General features: G+C 42.8%; 1 protein-coding gene across 1 annotated transcript in view; it reads right to left on the reverse strand.

Moving 5' to 3' along the window:
* Positions 1–18142, reverse strand: part of LOC144797887 (extracellular calcium-sensing receptor-like) — an 80425-nt gene extending 62283 nt beyond the window's left edge. Inside the window, exons 1-2 of the mRNA XM_078668690.1 lie at positions 17895–18142; positions 15290–15581 (exon numbers count right to left, since the gene is read on the reverse strand). Coding sequence (XP_078524816.1) covers positions 15290–15581; positions 17895–18142 — 540 coding nt within the window. The remainder of the gene's footprint in view (positions 1–15289; positions 15582–17894) is intronic.
* Positions 18143–19038: the final 896 nt, after the last annotated feature.

The following is a 19038-nucleotide window of genomic DNA, read 5'->3' on the forward strand; positions in this document are numbered from 1 at the left end:
CTACGTGCAATTCGCGAAGTAGCGCAAACTTCGCAAACTACTGGAGCATAGCGTAGTACTTCGCCCAGGGTTACTTATAAGTCCATAGTATATGGTAATATATGTACCCAAAGGCATGCAAATTAAATGCTACCAGTGGACCTATAGCACTCATTGTGCCACCCACTAAAGAAGCACTGTAAAACATGTACCTGGGTCTGTAGCCTGTTTGTGTACAGTTTTAAATTGCCATTTCGACTTGGTAAAATAAACCTTTAGGCAGGCTTAAACATTATTTTTTAATACTTCGATATCACGCTTACGGGAGACCTTACCAACCCATTTGGCAAGGTGCATGGTATTAAATAGTTGGACATATTTAATGTGTTACATGGCCTGACAGTGAAAAACATGCAAAGTCATTCTTCATTGTAACCAAGGTTGGTGCTCCTATCGAAAAACACCAGCTTACACTATTACATCTAATAATTGATAATTACAGTTGGGGAGCAACTAGGAAATTATGTCTTACAATAATTGCAATCATTTTAACTCATCTTTAATGGTAAAGTTCGATTTTAAATAACTATTTTAGAAATTATGCTTTTGGGAAAGTTAGTATGTTCATGCCTTACGATTCTGGAGCTTTTGTGTGAGTGGTCCGCTGTTCCTGGTTATTGATGTCTCCCCTATGGTGAAATATGTAATGCTACAAGATAGTGAAAAATGGGCTCTGGTTGGGGACTTTCCCAATTGACAGTACATTGCCTGGGGGCTATGCTCCAACCAAATTACACTTCAGAGGAGCCTACCCTGTCACAAGCAGGTGAACCTGACCTGAACCTGAACAGGCCTGCCCTATGTCTTTGTCTCTGTAGTCAGACTGGCACAAAACCCAGTGAGAGTGGAGGAACAGCCCAGAACTAATTTAGGGGATAGAAAAAGGAATGTCGCCCACCCACAGGCTGGTACTGGTTATAAAAGTGAAATCCCCAGAAAAACTCATCACAACAGTCCTGGATCTGTCAAGAATCAGAAGTAGGACTGCCCTGATGTCTGGAGGACCTGAAGGAATACTGGACCTGCTTGACTTGAACCCAAGACCCCAGACGTGACTCCAAGAGTAAGCTGGCTGACCTCTTATTTAAGCTATCGGAACACAACAATCTACAGGAGACCTATTCCTGCAACTGCCCAGAGAAGCGGCAACAGGACCTGGATTGGACCCTACTGATTGGCCTCTACCTGACACCCTGTGAGTCTCTAAGTGCCTCCCTTGAAGTTCTGATGGCGTTAGAAGTGTAATCCTGTGGTAGCTTGGGACTTAAAGAACTAAAATCAGAAGGTAAAGTTTTTGACTAGGGCGAATCTGATTAGTGTATCTGACCTGGGCTTCATTGGATCAGCATCAAATTGCAAATAGGTCATGTTCTGCTGTGACCATTGACTATCACTGGCACTTTGTGCTTCTTGGTGCTATTTCCACTTAAAACTTTTAACATTCATAACTCCTGGTCTACTTATTCAATTTGTATCATTTTGTGTTGTACTTTTTTAAAATGGGTTGTATTATCATTTAATTACAATTTGAGTGTTACGAAATACTTTACCCATTACCTCTAAGTTACCGCTGGCTACTTGGTGCCAAACTAGTAGAGGGTTAAGCCCAGGTATCTTTAGTGACCTTAGTGATTCACCCTTACAAGGATTGTGCTTACTATGTGAAGTACCTTCACGGGTTCTTCAGCAAATCATCTTTTTGTTATCAAATTCAACCTTCTTAGAAAACAAGATGCAATATGCCAGAAAGCATCCCCATCAGAAGTCTTTGGGCAACCTCTTTTCATATAGTCCATCACCTTCCCTAAGGTTTCATCCTCCTCTAGTGTTGAAAATTATTCCTGTACAGTTATAGCACATTTAGTGACAAATGCTAACTCTTTAACCACAATTTGTTCATCTTTATTTATTTCCTCATTATCAATGTTGCAATCCAAGGGTAAACAAGAGAGACATTCAGCCATGATACTTGTTATTTGTGAATGTAGTCCACATGTCAATTAGTCTTAAGCTGCACCTAACGATAGTGGGTAGAGTAAATGTTTTAATAATGAAGATATTTCCCAGAATATTATACTTATTCCGCTATATCCCTTTAGAACTGTCTGGTAATGCATTCCAGAAAATGAACTCTATCTTTTCAAATTTTATCTAGAACTATCAAAAAACAAGACACGCTTTGAGAACACTAACCCTTTCGCTGTAGAGGTGGTTGGGCTGCTCCAAACTTACTTTATTACTACTGGGCAGCTTTTCTGCAACAAATGGGTGCCCTGCTGGGAGCAGATAGCTCTGCGCGGGAGGATGGTTTACTATCGATATATCATCTAGCTATTGGGGAGGAAGCAACAGGACTTTATCTTAGACAGCTGGAGTCCAGTTATTATAAAAAGGTCCGCTTCAAGTGCTTGAAAGTAGCTAGAATGGTATGGGTAAAAGTAAGTAAGATTATTAAAATCCCCAAGTGCAATTGATACACCCCTTTATGGGGATCCTCGCTTTTTCCAGCTGAGCTATCGGATGGTATGTCTAGAGAGTGTTGCAACTGACAAGTAGTCCCTAGTAGGCCTATAGATAAGGCTGAGAAGGAGGTTCCTCAGTTAGATTGACAATGGGGTAAAGGGGAAGGAAGGGGAAGCCGAATAGCCACCAGATGCCATAACCACATGAAAAATAAATCACAGATAATGAGGGAAAATTATCAAAACACAATTCAAAACACAAAGTATATGTACTTGCACAATTTTTAATTCACAAAATACAGCAGTTAATATATAGTAGCAATTTAAAAAAACATAAAAATGTACTTAGAAATGTACATGGGTTCACAGGAATAAATTTAAAAACACAAGAACACAAGTTGTCGACGCAGCGTTTCGGTATCTATGATTTTGACCTTCATCAGGACAGGGTTTCTAAAAGAAGAAACATCTTATTTAGTAGAGGATCTATTACATTTTGATCATCAATTTATTCACATATTCACAGTATTACAAGGTAGACCCATGTTATCTAGCATGATTGCCTGACAAGTACAGTGTCACGTTGTTTCTTTACACAAAATGGGCACATTTTCGCCTCTTTTATTAAGCATGTGGTATGGTCTTGGGAGGAAAAAAGGGGGAACCATTTGGGAGGCTAGGGTTTGTAGATATTACACCAGCCCGAGGGATGAAGTTAGGGTAGCGCATCCGTAATCAAATATTGTATTACGACCAGTTTTTTGAAATTACTGGAGCACATGGGGGACTGTCCATTTCCTACCCATACAGAAACTCATTAGAATGGAATTATATGAGTACCTTTGAAAGGAGAAGACAAGATCCTCTCTATTCGGAACTGATGTGACATCCAACCTTATGGGGGCACGTTCCTTTAGGTGATGTGGTAATTCTAAAAATTTCTAAAAAATTTTGGTATTATTCATATGAGACATAGTAACAATTGTTGCTACAATCTGAATGTGATATGAAGAATTACCTTTACAGTTAATCTTCTTGGTGTATCCTTTAATTCTGATCACCAATGAGATGGTTCAAATGTGAACTCTGTGGAGACTGCCTTCATAAATTGGATAGTCTCTGTGAGGGCCCTGTGTGGTGGCAAAAGATGGGTAGATACAGTATATTATCTCTACTAGGATTATGAGAGTATCTACTAGGGGCAGTTTGTATGATTACCTTCAATGAATTTAGTATTCCTGGTTTACGTGTGGATATTGAACGTCGCTCAGGTTGATCAGGGGGATCTCTTTGGAGGTTACTGTCATCAATTAGTAAAGCTCTGTGGGAGTCCTCTGGCGTCCTATGTATTAGGAAAAGTAATATATAATATGTAGTGTCCCTAATTAGGAATCAATTGGCATGTCTATAGTTCTAAATTCCTTTCGTAATTACCTTATATCTTTAAGAAGCAAAAGTGGGAGAGTGCAGGTAGCCACCGATTATTCATTAGTCCCTGGTCATTTCTGGGGGAAGATTAATGGACACCGTTTAGTGATTAGCCTATTTTGTATTCACTAAGGAGTAAGATCATAGTTGTTCAATACTTACCCCAGTGTCCATCATTTTCAATGTATTTCTAAAAAGGTAGTCCTAAGTCTGATATCGGGCCGCAGATAATTCTAACCTTCGAGCAATACCTCTAGTGGACAAGATGTACCGGGGGGACAGGCGGATCGGGGACTTTTATAATATACTGATGGAAACAATACCCGACGATTTAGGTAAAACTGAGACAAGGTGGGCGTCAAAAATAGGGGATGATGAGATTGATTTGGATGTGTCATTAGAATTGGGGAGAAAAATATTTTTGGCGGCAAACCCCAAGGCGCAACAGTATAAAACCCTGTTTAACTTATATTATACTCCAGCAAAACTTTTCGGTGGGGGAAAACAAGAGACTGATCAATGCCCTAGGTGTCAGCATAGCTCGCTGATACTATACATATGTTTTACGCATGTAAGTCCTTGACTCCGTTAAAAAAGGGTATAGAGACATTCTGGCAAGAATCAATTAACAAAATTGACAGTATTTCACCATCAGAACAAGCCACATACATCAGGGCATATCCTCCCTTTCACATACTCTGCACCCTGGCCACCGGGGTACCTTCGGCCTACCTAAGGGATGACTTACATGTACGAAGAGGGAAGGTTAGGGCCTTGCAAGTGTGTGCACTTGCAAGGTCAACATGGCAGAAGTACCAAACTACGCACAGACACTACCGTGGCACGTCTGAGTTATCTTTACAGGCTGCTCATGTTGGTGGCAGAATCAGTGCTGCTGGTCCACTAGCAGCATTTAATATATAGGCCCTGTGCACACACAGTGTACTGTACTAGGGACTTACCTGTAAATCAAATATTACAATGATGGAATCACAAATTCATAAAAACAATTTACTGAAGGAGCACTTGAACTTTGGCATTGAACAGCTGTGGCAAAGTGCTCAAAGCATCTAGACCAGCAACAACGAAGTCCAACAGACAGAAAAATGACGGGAGGCAAAGGCGAAAATACAGGGGAAACCCACCCCAATGATGCCAGGTCTAATAGTGGCATTGCTGACATAGGAGGACATTTTACTGACTCAATTACGTTGAATGGGCTGTATGAATTTGTTTTTTTTACCTACCTTTATTGGTATATAAAGATACTACATAGATAGAGCATATCAATCAGAATCTACCTTTAGATTTCAACATCCCCCTCCCCACCATATAACATTAAGTCAACAAATGCAGGAAGATGATCAAATAACTCCTGCCCATCTAACCCCAAACAATGCAGCAGCAGAGCAGTTTCACATTCAGAACTCATTGATGCCTCACACACCTTGGAATATCGCTCAAAGACTTTCTTCCATTTGCTCCATTTTATATTTGACTCACCTGGTGCTGATTGGAAGAAAAGTGGTGTGGTTATATCCTGCATGGACCACAATTCCTATCTTGACCACAGAATCAAACCATAGTACCAAACAGATGTGGGTGTCCAACCACACAACAAAGCTTCCAAATATATGCCAAATGATGGGGCAATCTAAACTGCAGTAAAAGAGGGGCTTAATTGGAGAACTGTACAGGGAGAAGGGCAATAGGGGATAAGATGTTCCCTAGTGATCAGAACTGCCTACTTTGGAACACTATTAGAGTTCTCGAATCCTGGCCTTGGCTCAAAATTCTGTGATTCTGAGCAAACCATCTAACTTATTTGTGCTAAATAAAAAAGTATCTGATTCTCATGTAAAGTGCCCCTGGGACAAGTAGTTAACCATTCCAATATTCAAAGCCAGACTGGTAAGTCAACCACACAGCGTTGCATACAAGATACTGGAGCAGTGGGTCAGTCATTACCGGTGAAATATTGCCTCTATCTCAGGTAAGTTTTGAGATCCTTTTATTCAGCATCAAGAATGTGACCAGCAGAAAAAAAGGAATACAACATTGGCCCCCCAACTTGAATTAAAACATTCCAGCTCCCCTGTTCTAATACATCTAAAGATTCTATTCTATCACCTTTAAACATGCAAAGACCCAACAACTGCCTCACTTCAGGTCACTATGGGCATCGTGTCCATCCCTGAATTTTTTGTCTACAAATCAAAGTCAAATCAATCTTAATTCGGTTAAGCAAAGTCCTAGCCATAAAAGATAAAACTACACAAAAATACACAAACAATTTCATCAAAATATGTTATGATAAAACTCATTAAATATGCAGTAAAATATCAGCCAATATCAAACACTCCCTGCAACCAGCTAAAAAATTAAATAGCTAAAATACTATGAAGCTTAACTTAGGCATAATCATTATCCCTTAAATGGTGTTGCTGCATAGCCAAACTTCTAATATTTCTGACTTCTTCCAAATATTTAACAATAGAGTTACAAAATAAATGGGTTGGAAGTGGTTGAACATACCTAAGAGCTGACAAACATTGTGAAAAATGTAAACATTTCAACAAAGGTATATTAAAAATCTTCCAATGTTTCACATACAACCCACAAAAAAATTAATGTAAAGAGCTTTGCTTTGAGTGGGAGTCACATGGGCAAGGGGGAAGGACATCCGACCATTCATGGTTCAGAGGGAAAACCACAAGGAAGTTTGTAATGTTTGGGCAAAATCTAGTTAAAAGCAACCGATGCTGTTGATCTGTGACCAAACTTGGGTTTAGGAGAGACTTTGGGTCAGATAAAGGTAATCTCGATTTACCTACTCTTAAATACCGAATCATACCGATTCGGTATTTAAGAGTAGGTAAATGGGATGTAGGTAATTATTATTTTTAAATTACCGAATCGGTAAGATTCGGTCATTACCGAATCGGTATTTACTGATTCGGTAATTGCTATTCATTCCTATGGGCCTGGAGGCCCATAGGAATGAATGTCAATTACCGAATCGGTAAATACCGATTCGGTAATTGGGGGAAACATTGAAGGGTGGCAGGGTGCAGGCGCGCAACACCCATTGGGCTCACCGGGCTTCAGCCCCCCCCGTCGTCTTCTTCAGCCCGGGCTAATTGACACGCACTGAGATGACTGCGCATCGGAGCTGAGAATGTCATTGTTATTGATGCATTCTGAGAGGCCCGGCAGCCCGAGCCAGCCAGCCTCTGAACAGTATCAAGTAAACCCCCAGCCCCCCCCTCTTGTTTTCCTTTACTAGCGCCGAGGTGATATCCTTGCCTGAAGGCAGGGATTTCACCTAAGCACTTGATGTGTTCAGCATGGGGTGGGAGTGGGAAGATGCACACAGCAGGGGGAAAGGGCTGGCCAGTGCAGGTGACGCTTTTCCTTTGTAAAGGAATTTCTGCTGGTGTCATATCCCAGGGTTTGCTGTCTGTGCACTTGTATGGATGTGTATTCCATACAAGTGCACAGACCGCAAACCCTGGGCTATGACGCCAGAAGGAATTAATTTACAAATGAAAAGCTTCACTTGCACTGGACATCCCATTCCCCCTGCTGTCCATGCACTTGTAGGGAATTCACATCCACAGCGCACCTCACCAGATAAATGGTGAACAGGGCCATGTATCTTTCTCTAAAGAGGAGAGTCCCCTCCGAATATGAATATGTAGTGTAAGTTTGTAGTGTTCATTTTTTGGGGTGCTAGTGGGTAATTTTAGGGTTCAGGGTGGGTTACGAATTGGGGTGCCAGGGGGTAATTGTAGGATTCTGAGTGGGTATGGGTTTTAGGGTGCCAGGGATAATTTTAGGGTAGTAATGGGTTTTGGTGTGCCAGGGGGCAATTTTAGGGTTCAGGACTGGTATGGGGGCCAGGGGGTAATTTAGGCGTTCAGGGTGGATGTGGGTTTTGGGGTGCCAGGGGTAATTTTAGGCTTCAGGGTGGGTATGGGTTTTGGGGAACCAGGGGTAATATTAGGGTGCAGCGTGGGTATGGGTTTTGGGGTGCCAGGGGTAATTTTAGGGTTCAGGGTGGGTATAGATTTTGTTGGGCAAGGGTGTAATTTTAGGGTTCCAGGGGTAATTTTGGGGGTCAGAGTGGTAATGGGTTTTGGGGTGCCAGGTGTAATTTTAGTGTTCAGGGAGGGCATGGGTTTTGGGGTTCCTGGGGTAATTTTAGGGTTCAGGGTGGGTATGGGAATTGGGGTGCCAGGGGGTAATTTTATGGTTTAGGGTGGTAATGGGTTTTAGGGGGCCATGGGGTTGTTAGGGTTCAGGGCAGGTATGAGTTTTAGGGTATGAGGGGGTGGACATTTTAGAGTTTAGGGTGGGTGTGGTTTTCGGGTGTCAGGGGGCAATTTTAGGGTTCACGGTGGGTATGGGTTTTGGGGTGCCAGGGTGTAATTTTAAGGTTTAGGGTGGTTAAGGGTTTTGGGGTGCTATGGAGTTAATTTTAGGGTTCAGGGTGGGTATGGGTTTTCGGGTGTCAGGGGGGCAATTTTAGGATTCAGGGTGGGTATGGGTTTTGGGGTGCCATGGGGTTCATTTTAGGGTTCAGTGCGGGTATGGGTTTTGGGTTTGTGAGGGGGGGACATTTTAGGTTTCAGGGTGGGTGTGGGTTTTCGAGTGTCAGGGGAGCAGGGGGGCAGTTTTAGGGTTCAGGGTGGGTATGGGTTTTGGCAGTGGCGTCACTAGGTGGGTGCGGGGGGTGCGGACCGCACCGGGTGACACCAACACATGGGCTGACACCAATCTGCACTGCAGCCTCACATCTGCTCTCACCTTTACTGTCGCTCCCTGTGCAAGCTTGTTCCTCATGCTGTTCACACTCGCTAGAGGGAGTAATACAGAGAGAGAGGGAGCTAGAGGGAGCTAGACAGAGAGAGGGAGCTAGAGGGAGTAAGACAGAGAGAGAGGGAGCTAGAGGGAGCTAGACAGAGAGAGGGAGCTAGAGGGAGTAAGACAGTGAGAGAGGGAGACAGAGGGAGCTAGAAGGAGTAAGACAGAGAGAGAGAGGGAGCTAGACAGAGAGAGAGGGAGCTAGAGGGAGTAAGACAGAGAGAGAGGGAGCTAGAGGGAGTAAGACAGAGAGAGAGGGAGCTAGAGGGAGCTAGACAGAGAGAGGGAGCTAGAGGGAGTAAGACAGAGAGAGAGAGGGAGCTAGAGGGAGTAAGACACAGAGAGAGAGAGAGCTAGAGGGAGCTAGACAGAGAGAGGGAGCTAGAGGGAGTAAGACAGAGAGAGAGGAAGCTAGGGAGAGCAAGGGAGAGGGAGACAGAGGGAGACAGAGGGAGCTAGAGGGAGTAAGACAGAGAGAGATGGAGCTAGACAGAGAGAGGGAGCTAGAGGGAGTAAGAGAGAGAGAGGGAGCTAGAGGGAGCAAGACAGAGAGAGAGAGAGATCTAGAGGGAGTAAGACAGAGTGAGAGAGAGATCTAGAGGGAGTAAGACAGAGTGAGAGAGAGCTAGAGGGCGCTAGACAGGGAGAGGGAGCTAGAGGGAGTAAGAGAGAGAGAGAGGGAGCTAGAGGGAGTAAGAGAGAGGGGGCTAGAGGGAGTAAGAGAGAGAGAGAGGGAGCTAGAGGGAGTAAGACAGAGAGAGGGAACCAGAGGGAGCTAGAGGGAGTAAGACAGAGAGAGGGAGCTAGACAGAGAGAAGGAGCTAGAGGGAGTAAGACAGTACCTAGCGCCGTACATTTCTGACAGAGGTGGTCCATGCGGTAAGTCGTGAGGGGGTGACACCATGAGTTACCCGCACCGGGTGACACCAACCCCAGTGACGCCACAGGGTTTTGGGGTGCCAGGGGGAGAATTTAATGTTCAGCATGGGTATGGGTTTTAGGGTGCCAGGGGTAATTTTAAGGTTCAAGGTGGGTATGGGTTTGGGGGGCAAGGGTGTAATTTTAGGGATCAGCGCGGGTATGAGTTTCTGGGCTTCAAGGGGGTGATTTTAGGGTCCAGAGTGGTAATGGGTTTTGGGGTGCCAGGGGGTAATTTTAGGGTTCAGGGTGGGTATGGGTTTTGGGGTGCCTGGGGGTAATTTTGGGGTTCAGGGTGGTAATGGATTTGGGGGGGCAAGGGTGTAATTTTAGGGATCAGTGCGGGTATGGGTTTTGGGGAGCCAGAGGTAATTTTAGGGTTCAGGGTGGGTATGGGTTTTGGGGGGTAAGGGTGTAATTTTAGGGATCGGCGTGGGTTTGGGGTTCTAGGTGGATGATTTCAGGGTTCAGGGTGGTAATGGGTTTTGGGTTGCGAGGGGGTAATTTTAGGGTTGCATGTTTTCTCCACTTGACCTGAGCATTAATCGATCCCGTTTATCTGACATTTTAGCCCCGCCCCATTGATTAACATTAGCCACGCCCCTTCATTTGCCATGTTAGCCCCCCCCGAAATTAAGACCTAGTTGCGCCCCTGGCAGGGTGTCACTTTGACACCCTGTTGCACCCCTCAGTCGTGTATGGGTGCACATGTTGCAGACATACATGGCCTAACGGCATGTATGTCTGCAACATTGTACCGTTTGAAAAGCAAAAAAAATGCTTTTTCAAGGCTTTTCATTATTTACCACCAACTTCTAGTTGGTGGCAAATAACACATTCTTAAAGCCCTGTAGCACTGATTACAGTGCTACCTACATCTCATAATACAGATTCGGTAATTTTACAGAATCGGTAATTTTACCGAATCTGTAAAATTACCGATTCTGTAAAATTACCGAATCTGTATTTTAGGTGGCCCTACATCTCAGTATCCAAATACCGGTCGGTAACGGACGAAAATTAGTATTTTCGGCCGTTACTGACCGGTATTTGGATACCTACATCTGGCCCTTGGTGTTGGTATTGTTTTCTTTTTTTCATTTCTAAATGTGTTTACTTCCTTCATTCTCTCAAAATTGGAAGATACAAATTGGCATAACTACAATATTGCTTGACACGTGGCCGGCCTCCGGGTTGTGGGCTTAAACGCTGTGTATTACTGCCTATGTGTCCTGGAAGCTAATTCTATACTAGATATTTCCCAAAATTGGTTCCGACCACGATATAGTACCGAGTCTGCTCTGCTGACAGTCGTAGAACAACTACGGACCAGCTTGGATGCCAGGAACTTTAGCACTGGTTCTGTTGGATCTGAGTGTGGCATTCGATACCGTCTCCCATGAAATCCTGCTTCTCCATCTGGAGGAGATCTGGGTCAGCAACAAAGCCTTATCGTGGTTTTCGTCTTTTTTGGCCGATCCGACTTTCCAAGTAATAGCTCCCCCTTTTGTCTCCTGTGTTCACCCACTCCGCTGTGCAGTTCCACAGGGATCAGCATTGAGCCCTACACTTTTCAATGTTTATATGAGCACATTGGCATGGATGGCCAAAGCGCAGGGAATCTGCTTGGTGTCATATGCAGATGACACCCAATTGGTGATCACCCTGTCAAATACTCCTAGCCAGGATAGAGCGAAATCCAAAGAAGACCTATCAGCCATTTCAGAGTGGATAGTAGCCAACTTTCTGCAGTTGAATTTAGCTAAATCTGAGAATTTTCAAGTTGGCAAAGATTCCCACCTCTGGGACAATGAATGGTGGCCTCCTGCTCTGGGAGCCTCTCCCACCCGTAAATCGGTGGTGAAGAATCTGGGAATTATGCTTGATAAAGATGTTAACTTTGACACGCATGCTAAATCAGTGGCTGGGAAATGTTTTGCGTTACTTGGTAGCCTTAAGCCAATACTTGGTCTGTTTGACGCCCAAACGCGTCAGCTGATCACCCATACTGGCCCGATTGGACAACTGCAATGTGATTCTTCTGGGCTTCCATAAGTCTGTGATGAACCGATTGCAGCGGGTCCAGAACACTGCAGCCCGTGACATGTTTGCCATCCCCAAGCACTGCCATGTCTCCATCCTCTTCCACCGTCTGCACTGGCTGCCCCTTGAACAACGAGTTCGCTTCAAGGTGCTCTGTATCACGCACAAGATTCTGACAGACATCGGCTCAGAAATCCTGAGCGATCTGTGCGCCCATTATGCACCCTCACGAGCACTGTGCTCGACTAATTTGCTTCTTGCAAGAATTCCTCGTATATGAAGGACCAGATCTGGTTGTCGCTCCTTCAGGCGACTGTCCCCCGCCTTATGGAACTTCCTCCCTCTACACCTCTGTAGCAACTCTGATCACCAGGCCTTGAGAAGGCTAGTTAAGAACTGGCTCTTCTCCGAATGCTGACTCCTTTTCTCTCAATGCTGACTCCTCACCTGCTCCCCACTCCGTCTTGCTTCAGTGCTGGGACGTCTTACTGCTGAGGCAGCCATGCGCTATACAAGTATTCTAATCTAATCTATATCTTGCTCTGCAGGCCTATGGATGTAGGCAGGAAGCTGTGTCCATTTGCTATGACTTCCACCTAAAAAAATTATTTAATCCGTTTAATCCTAAAAGCAACCTATGCTGTTGATGTGTGACCAATATATTATAAGGTTGCATGCCACTGCAAATTAGTAAAGTAGCATGAAAGGTAACATTCACCTTCAATTTATCTGATCTTCTTCTGTTGTTGGTGCTATATGAAATCAGTATGACTTTATAATTATTCTTGTTACTTGTCAGCAGGGTTTCAGAATCATCACAATATTTTCCAGCACCCAACACCAGGCACACCCATGTGATGTTCTGTAATCAAGGGATGTCCCCTGATAAATCTCCGCCCCCCCCCAATTCTTTGCTATGTCCCTATTTAATACAGGACTTGGTTTTGTCCAGATGGAATGCCACAGAAGTAGCGGTACTATAGCTAGACCATCTTCTATAAAGGGCAACAATACCTGAAGGCAAATAGTAGAGAAGCTAACTAGGAGGGCCATCAGAAGTCTTTTGAGATAATGATTTTCCATCCTCTCTAAAACCGTGAAATTTAAATGACCCCAACCCCCTGCTCCATAAGTTGCTACTGGGGCACATTTAGCAGCATAGACATCCAACAGCTCTTTTACCAGCTTTCAACCCAGCTTAGCAGTAAAACCCTTTACATCCACAATTGCTTTCTCAAAAAACAATTTCCTGATGTTCTGTAAGTGGCCCCAATAATTCTGATTATCAAAAGGGATGCCTAGATAACACAAAGTCTTACTGCCATTTAGAAAATGGGGACAAGATTTATTTTTTGTTGGTCCTAAAATCATGGTGAAGGGTCACCACAATTTTGCACTAAGATCAAGATTCTGCATAAAGGTCACAAAAGTATTGAGAAGGCACTGTAAATCAATTCCTGTCCATGACATAAGTAGAGCATCATCCCAATGAAGCAGAAGGGAAGAGGACACGGGTCTACATGGACATTTTGTCACTGCCTTACAATAATAATGTTTTTCAATATTAATATTATCTAATAAGAATAGGAAGGGAGCCATAAAGCAACCCTGCCTCACTCCTTTATGAATGCCAAACTCTTCTTTACACTCTCCGTTTCTCCAATACCAGACTCTGGCCTTGGTGTAAGAGTATAAAAAGAGCTTAAAAATGTAATTAGAGCTCCTCCACCCTCATTTCCTTTATATTAGCCAATAACTTGCCATAATGTATGCAGTCGAAGAGCAGCTAAGGTCCATAAACGCCAAGTATACAGAAACCTACAAATCATTGTTATCAGGCCTGTTAGTCTAATCAGTCCAATGGAAGCAAACAAGTACAACAGCAGCCCGAATGCTTTAAGCAGTCAAATGAAAGTCTTGATCTGGAAACTGTCCGTAATGACCCGGAGGGGTGGTGGTCAACCTGAAGAATACAGACCTTCAGGAAACATGTAAAAGTTTAGTTGCTTCCTGGTTAAATGGTGGCTTGTGTATTCTATTTCCATCTCTAAACTGGTGCAGGCAGCTTCTGGTTTCTAAAATGTTTTATGAACTTTCACTGGAAAACCACAATTTATAAAGAGAAAATTGGGGAATCCAAATAGGAGTTATTTTGCATATTCTACTCTCTCAGCCCCTAGAGCTCCCATAGTCATACGGCCTCCCCATTACCAGCATCTATCATTCTCCGTTAAATTCGGACCAAAGAAATGCTCACCAGTACTGCTATCCTATCCTTTTCAAACAAGCTCCTTATTATCCCGGGATGAATCTGATCCCATGAATGCGTTCAGCAGCCCTGCTTCGCTGGCCCATTATCCACAGTCTTTAATAGATCCCTTTTCTTCCCCCCCATACCCTGAACTAGTACCGTGTGCTGGCCTGCTACTTTCCATCAAAACCGCTCGATGTGCCCTCGCTCAGGCCTTCGCGTTCTTTTTTAACTGCTCATTAAGCCCATCATTCGCATAATGGAACAAATGTTTTAACATCAGACTACACACACCTCTGGATTGTTCGGAATAATTGTGTTTCTCCAGAAATTGAGTGCTGGTGTTTTCAGACCAGACACACCCGACCATTTTTCTTTTTGTGTCTCTAATTTGGATGCCCTGAGGAAGGTGACGCTCAATCTAGGGTAAACACCGAAACGCGCATCGGCGCTGGATTCCAATTGTTGGAATAATATGAGACACCAAATAGCCCTACTTATTGATTTCTTGTTTCTAAATATTGTGTTGGGCATATCCTAGATCTGAACCTGTTAATTCAAGACCCTTGAAGCATATATTCTCCTGTATTTGTCTATAGACACATGAAGCACTTTTTTTGTCACTTTATATCTTGACCTGTTGTGAATGAATGGACTATATTGATTATTCGTGTGAGAATGTGTATATATGAATTGGTATGCATGAGGTTTGCTTGAGTGTTTGGTGAGATGTGCTTTAGAAATGTTTGACCTATTGTGATATATGCATTCAACTATTATATTTATCAAATAAACCTCTTTGATACTTTTCTATTCACATTTTTGGCTCACTTGTACCTCACATTTTTTGCACTGGTTCTTTTGTGGCTATACAATTGACTTACTGCATAACTTAAATAAAATAGGTAGAGAACTCTCATTGCCGAGATTTCTATGGTCTGTTTCCCCTGTTATTCTCTACCTTTATCCATATCAGGGGCCCCCTTCTATTGAGAGGTTATATTCTACTCTCTTGCCATGATTCATTTTTCTTTACTCCATCAGCATTTTTGTTCATGCTGTCAAATTTATAGTTGAAAACCTTTATCTCAAATCCTATGTTTAAGTTCCTCTCCTATATATTACCCCTGAGGCCACTGTTCTCCGGATGCAGGTTTACCTAATGCATGCCCTCCATATTAGAAGATTAAGTCTAATATTAGGTGTCTCTGTCCCTTCAAAGTTCCCCAGCCAATGACTTCAATCCTAGGGTGACCTTCAGTAACCCTGATGTGATTCTTACCTGTGGGTATTGATATCGACCCAGGATACGTGCCAGAATGATCGAACGGGTAGATACAGCGTCTCCTATGATGGCAGCAGGAGGGCGGTGGATCCAACACTGGTAGTTCAGGATTGGTTCCTCTTTCCCAGTCAACATCCAAAGGGCCCCCTTGAGAGCTCTTTCCAGTATCATGCAGGAGTCGTGGATCCAGAATCCAAGAGTAATGTTGGGCAAGAGGTTGGGGTTCTTGTTAATCTCCTCAATCGCGAACACCATGGCTTGCAGCCATTGATAGTTATCAGAAACAAATCTGAAAATGCAGCAGACTGAGTGGTTATACACTGCACAATTGTTCTGTTAGAGCATCTCTGTTTTACTTATTAACATGACAACTAGTTCAGGGACTTCTGTTATGAAGATGTGTTTATTCTCGCTAAGCCAGGTCTCTACTGCTATTATGATATATAAATATTTATTGTCGACTAATATAAATATTGACAATTTATCAACATGAAAAAATGAAAATTTACAATGCCACTAGTTAAACTTAAAATGCAAAAAATAAAAATAGGTTTAACCCCAAATAGCTTCAGATATAATGCAACAATAATTACTACATATTTTTATATATATGCTTTCGGGCAATTTGGTGATCAATATATATATATATATATATATATATATATATATATATATATATATATATATATATATTTGCTTCATTGTTCCTCTATGCTTATTAGTCTGGTGTACATATATTTAGCCACAATCCTGTTATTTAAAGGTTGTCTTCCTTTGTCTACACCACTTTATGTCCCGTCGTTCACCATGATACCAAAGCAGGGGACCATATTTTACTACTAATGGATCTCCAACCTCACCTGTGCCACCACCTCTTCTTATTCCAGTTGTTAGCCTCCACAAACCGTGTTATTGTGTCTCACACATGACTTGAGTTCTGCCAGTTTTACCTAAACAGCATTTACACCCTCCCAGATTATATATAACTCCTAATGCATGTGTTTTTATCAGTTTCTAATCTCCCTTAAGTATATCTCCTGAGGTACGTCGCAGGGAAAGTAACTAATTTCACCAATATAAACAATGCCATCACGTGTGGGAAGTTTTGATACTGCTTATCTTCTCAGCTATAACATCCTCCTAGTCCTGACAAGTTTCACCTAGCCTTATTCTCGCGCTAGGGCCTGAACAATTTTGCACAATGTATGTACGTTCATATCTGCTTGAGTAAACGTCATCTCAGCATCCTACTGTGCCCCCTCTGTGTAGTCCTGTAGATATTCTCAGTAGTGCTGAGAGGAATCTAATGCCCTGAAAATACACTCACACAGTGACGTGCAGCGCACTGACGATTGCAGCCATCCCATCCCCAAATGTTCTCATTAGTAACATACTCGAATCCACAATGCTTTGACAGGACCTGAAGTTCACAGCTAGCTGAAGACATTAGAGCTCAGCCGATTTATTGTCAATAAGCCTTATTTGGGATGTTTTATATTGCAATATCGCCCAGAATTATATCAACTTCTCACTATATCGCATCCAGTTCCTCGCCAGCCTCTACATGTTTCGGGCAAGATTTATAAGTATCTTACTACTAACCTATGTTTTACATTATTTTCTTTATTTTTCACTATTCTTTTCTTAATTTTAATTTTTATTGCATTTTTCCCATAGTATGCATTTCAATTTGAGTAAATATTGTAATTTACCTAACCTCTAAAAAAATGCAATCAAATACTGTTTATTTATTTTAAATTTGTCTCCTAATATTTGAATACAATCAATGTATTTTTACATTTGATTTATTAACATAACCCAAACTGTTTGCATGTAACAAAGTTGTAATTAAATGTATATGTTTATGCAAAACCATATCCCTAAACGTTTACTCGATATATTCCAATATTTCTTAAATTACATTACCACCTAGGTTTTTTTTCCGCTTACATTTTTTTTTCATTTATTTCCTGTTTTATTTAGCATGGGTGTTTGCAACTTTTTCCCCGAGAAGAAAAACGAATATGTCCCTGTTTTTATTCATTATCTTACATTAATAATTATATTTATTTTGGTTTTAATATATTTAAATGAATATCCTTGCCCGCAAATATTGTATTCAAATTGAATTTGATTTAATGGTTTACTCTGTGTACATGTATAAACATATAAGTGGCCTCCCTTTGTCTTATGTTATTCAAAAGACTTGACATAAAATAATCTGTATTAATAGCCCTGTCTCCTAAAATAACTATTAATACCTCGCACCCCAAAATAAAATATTAGCAACGTTTTTGTAATTGGCAGGTGAGGCAGGGTCAGGCGATGTATTGATAAGGCAATAAAGTGGTGATAAATTTTCGAAGTCGGGTTGGAAGTTAAATCCTCAGATTTCTGAAATGAGTGGCACGTCTCAAACAGAATTAAAATATTTTAGTTTCTCCATCACTACGATTTAGGCTGAGAAAAATCAACTGATGATTTTACCTCAGAAGTCAGAGAAGCTTGCAGTACCACCAAACTCTAAATCATGGCAAAGAGTTTCATCTTTAGGCTCAAAACAAATATTGAGGTTGCGAGTGGAGACCGCTCAATAACTTACGTCTGGCAGGTGTCTGGCGAGGCGGGCTCTCTGAAGGTGACGTCCTGGTAGACCCTGGAGTCATGGATGGGGAAGGTCGCGCCAATGATGACGGCGCCATCTCTTGAGAATCCATTCACCTTGTCTTTCGGGAGGAGGCATTTGGGCAGTGAGATCTGGGTGACAGACCCTGGCATGAGATACGATGTGAGAAGATACACCACAGACCTCTGGCAGAGGAAGGGCCCGCGGCAGCTTCTGAAAGACATTCTACTCTCCTCTGACCAATGCCACTACTGTCTGGGACGAAGAGACTGCAGCAATGCCTCTGCCTTTATTATGATTTTTATGGGGAGTTATAGCTGCTGTTAAGATCACTTAAACAGGATTTCACCTCAAGAGTTGCTGAGGTAAGCAACACATATATACATTATTTTGATAATGACACAAATGTGCAACTTATAAATCTCAATTTTGCGCAACTACGGCTATTTAGTCAGGGATCGAGTAGGGGTACCACGTGGGTGGACGGCGTCCCCCCACTTATTTTACCGGGTGGACGTCCCCCCCCCCTCCCCGTCCCCCCCCCCCCCCCCCCGCCAAACAGCTGGACTTCACTCTTTGCCCTCTCTTGGGCGAGATCGGAGTTCACAGAACGCTGCACATGCGCTGACTTCGCAGATGCAATCGCATCTAAGGGGTGAGCGAGGGGAGGCAATGAGCCCGATGGGGCAAGCCACCTTTCGTGATGTCACTTCTGGCCGTGACGTCACTCCCTGTGATAGCGTCCCTCCACTTCTTGTTTTAGGACTTGTGCCCTGTATTTAGTGATGGGCGACAAAACCAGCTGTCAAACAACATAACTCTTGCAGTGCAGGTTTCATCATCTGTAGACTGACTAGTGGGGAAATAACACTCTGCTGCCCTGACTGTCTCCGGTTAGACAAAGGCTGCCTCGTTACCTGGGTGCAGTTGTTAACTGTGTGTATTCAGTTGGCACACAGTGAAATGGCAGTAGCAATGCTCTCTCCTAAATTTCTGCTTTCTCATTCAGAAGTCTCTTAAATCTCTCTTCTGAGGGTCCGCGGAGGCAGGGCACCCCTTTTCTCCCCGTCAGTGAATCTCTTCTGAGTGTGGGTGGATGTGAGGCTCTGACTGTCTGTTG

This window comes from Lissotriton helveticus, chromosome 12 (genome assembly GCF_964261635.1).
Source record: "Lissotriton helveticus chromosome 12, aLisHel1.1, whole genome shotgun sequence".
NCBI classification, from domain to species: Eukaryota; Metazoa; Chordata; class Amphibia; order Caudata; family Salamandridae; genus Lissotriton; species Lissotriton helveticus.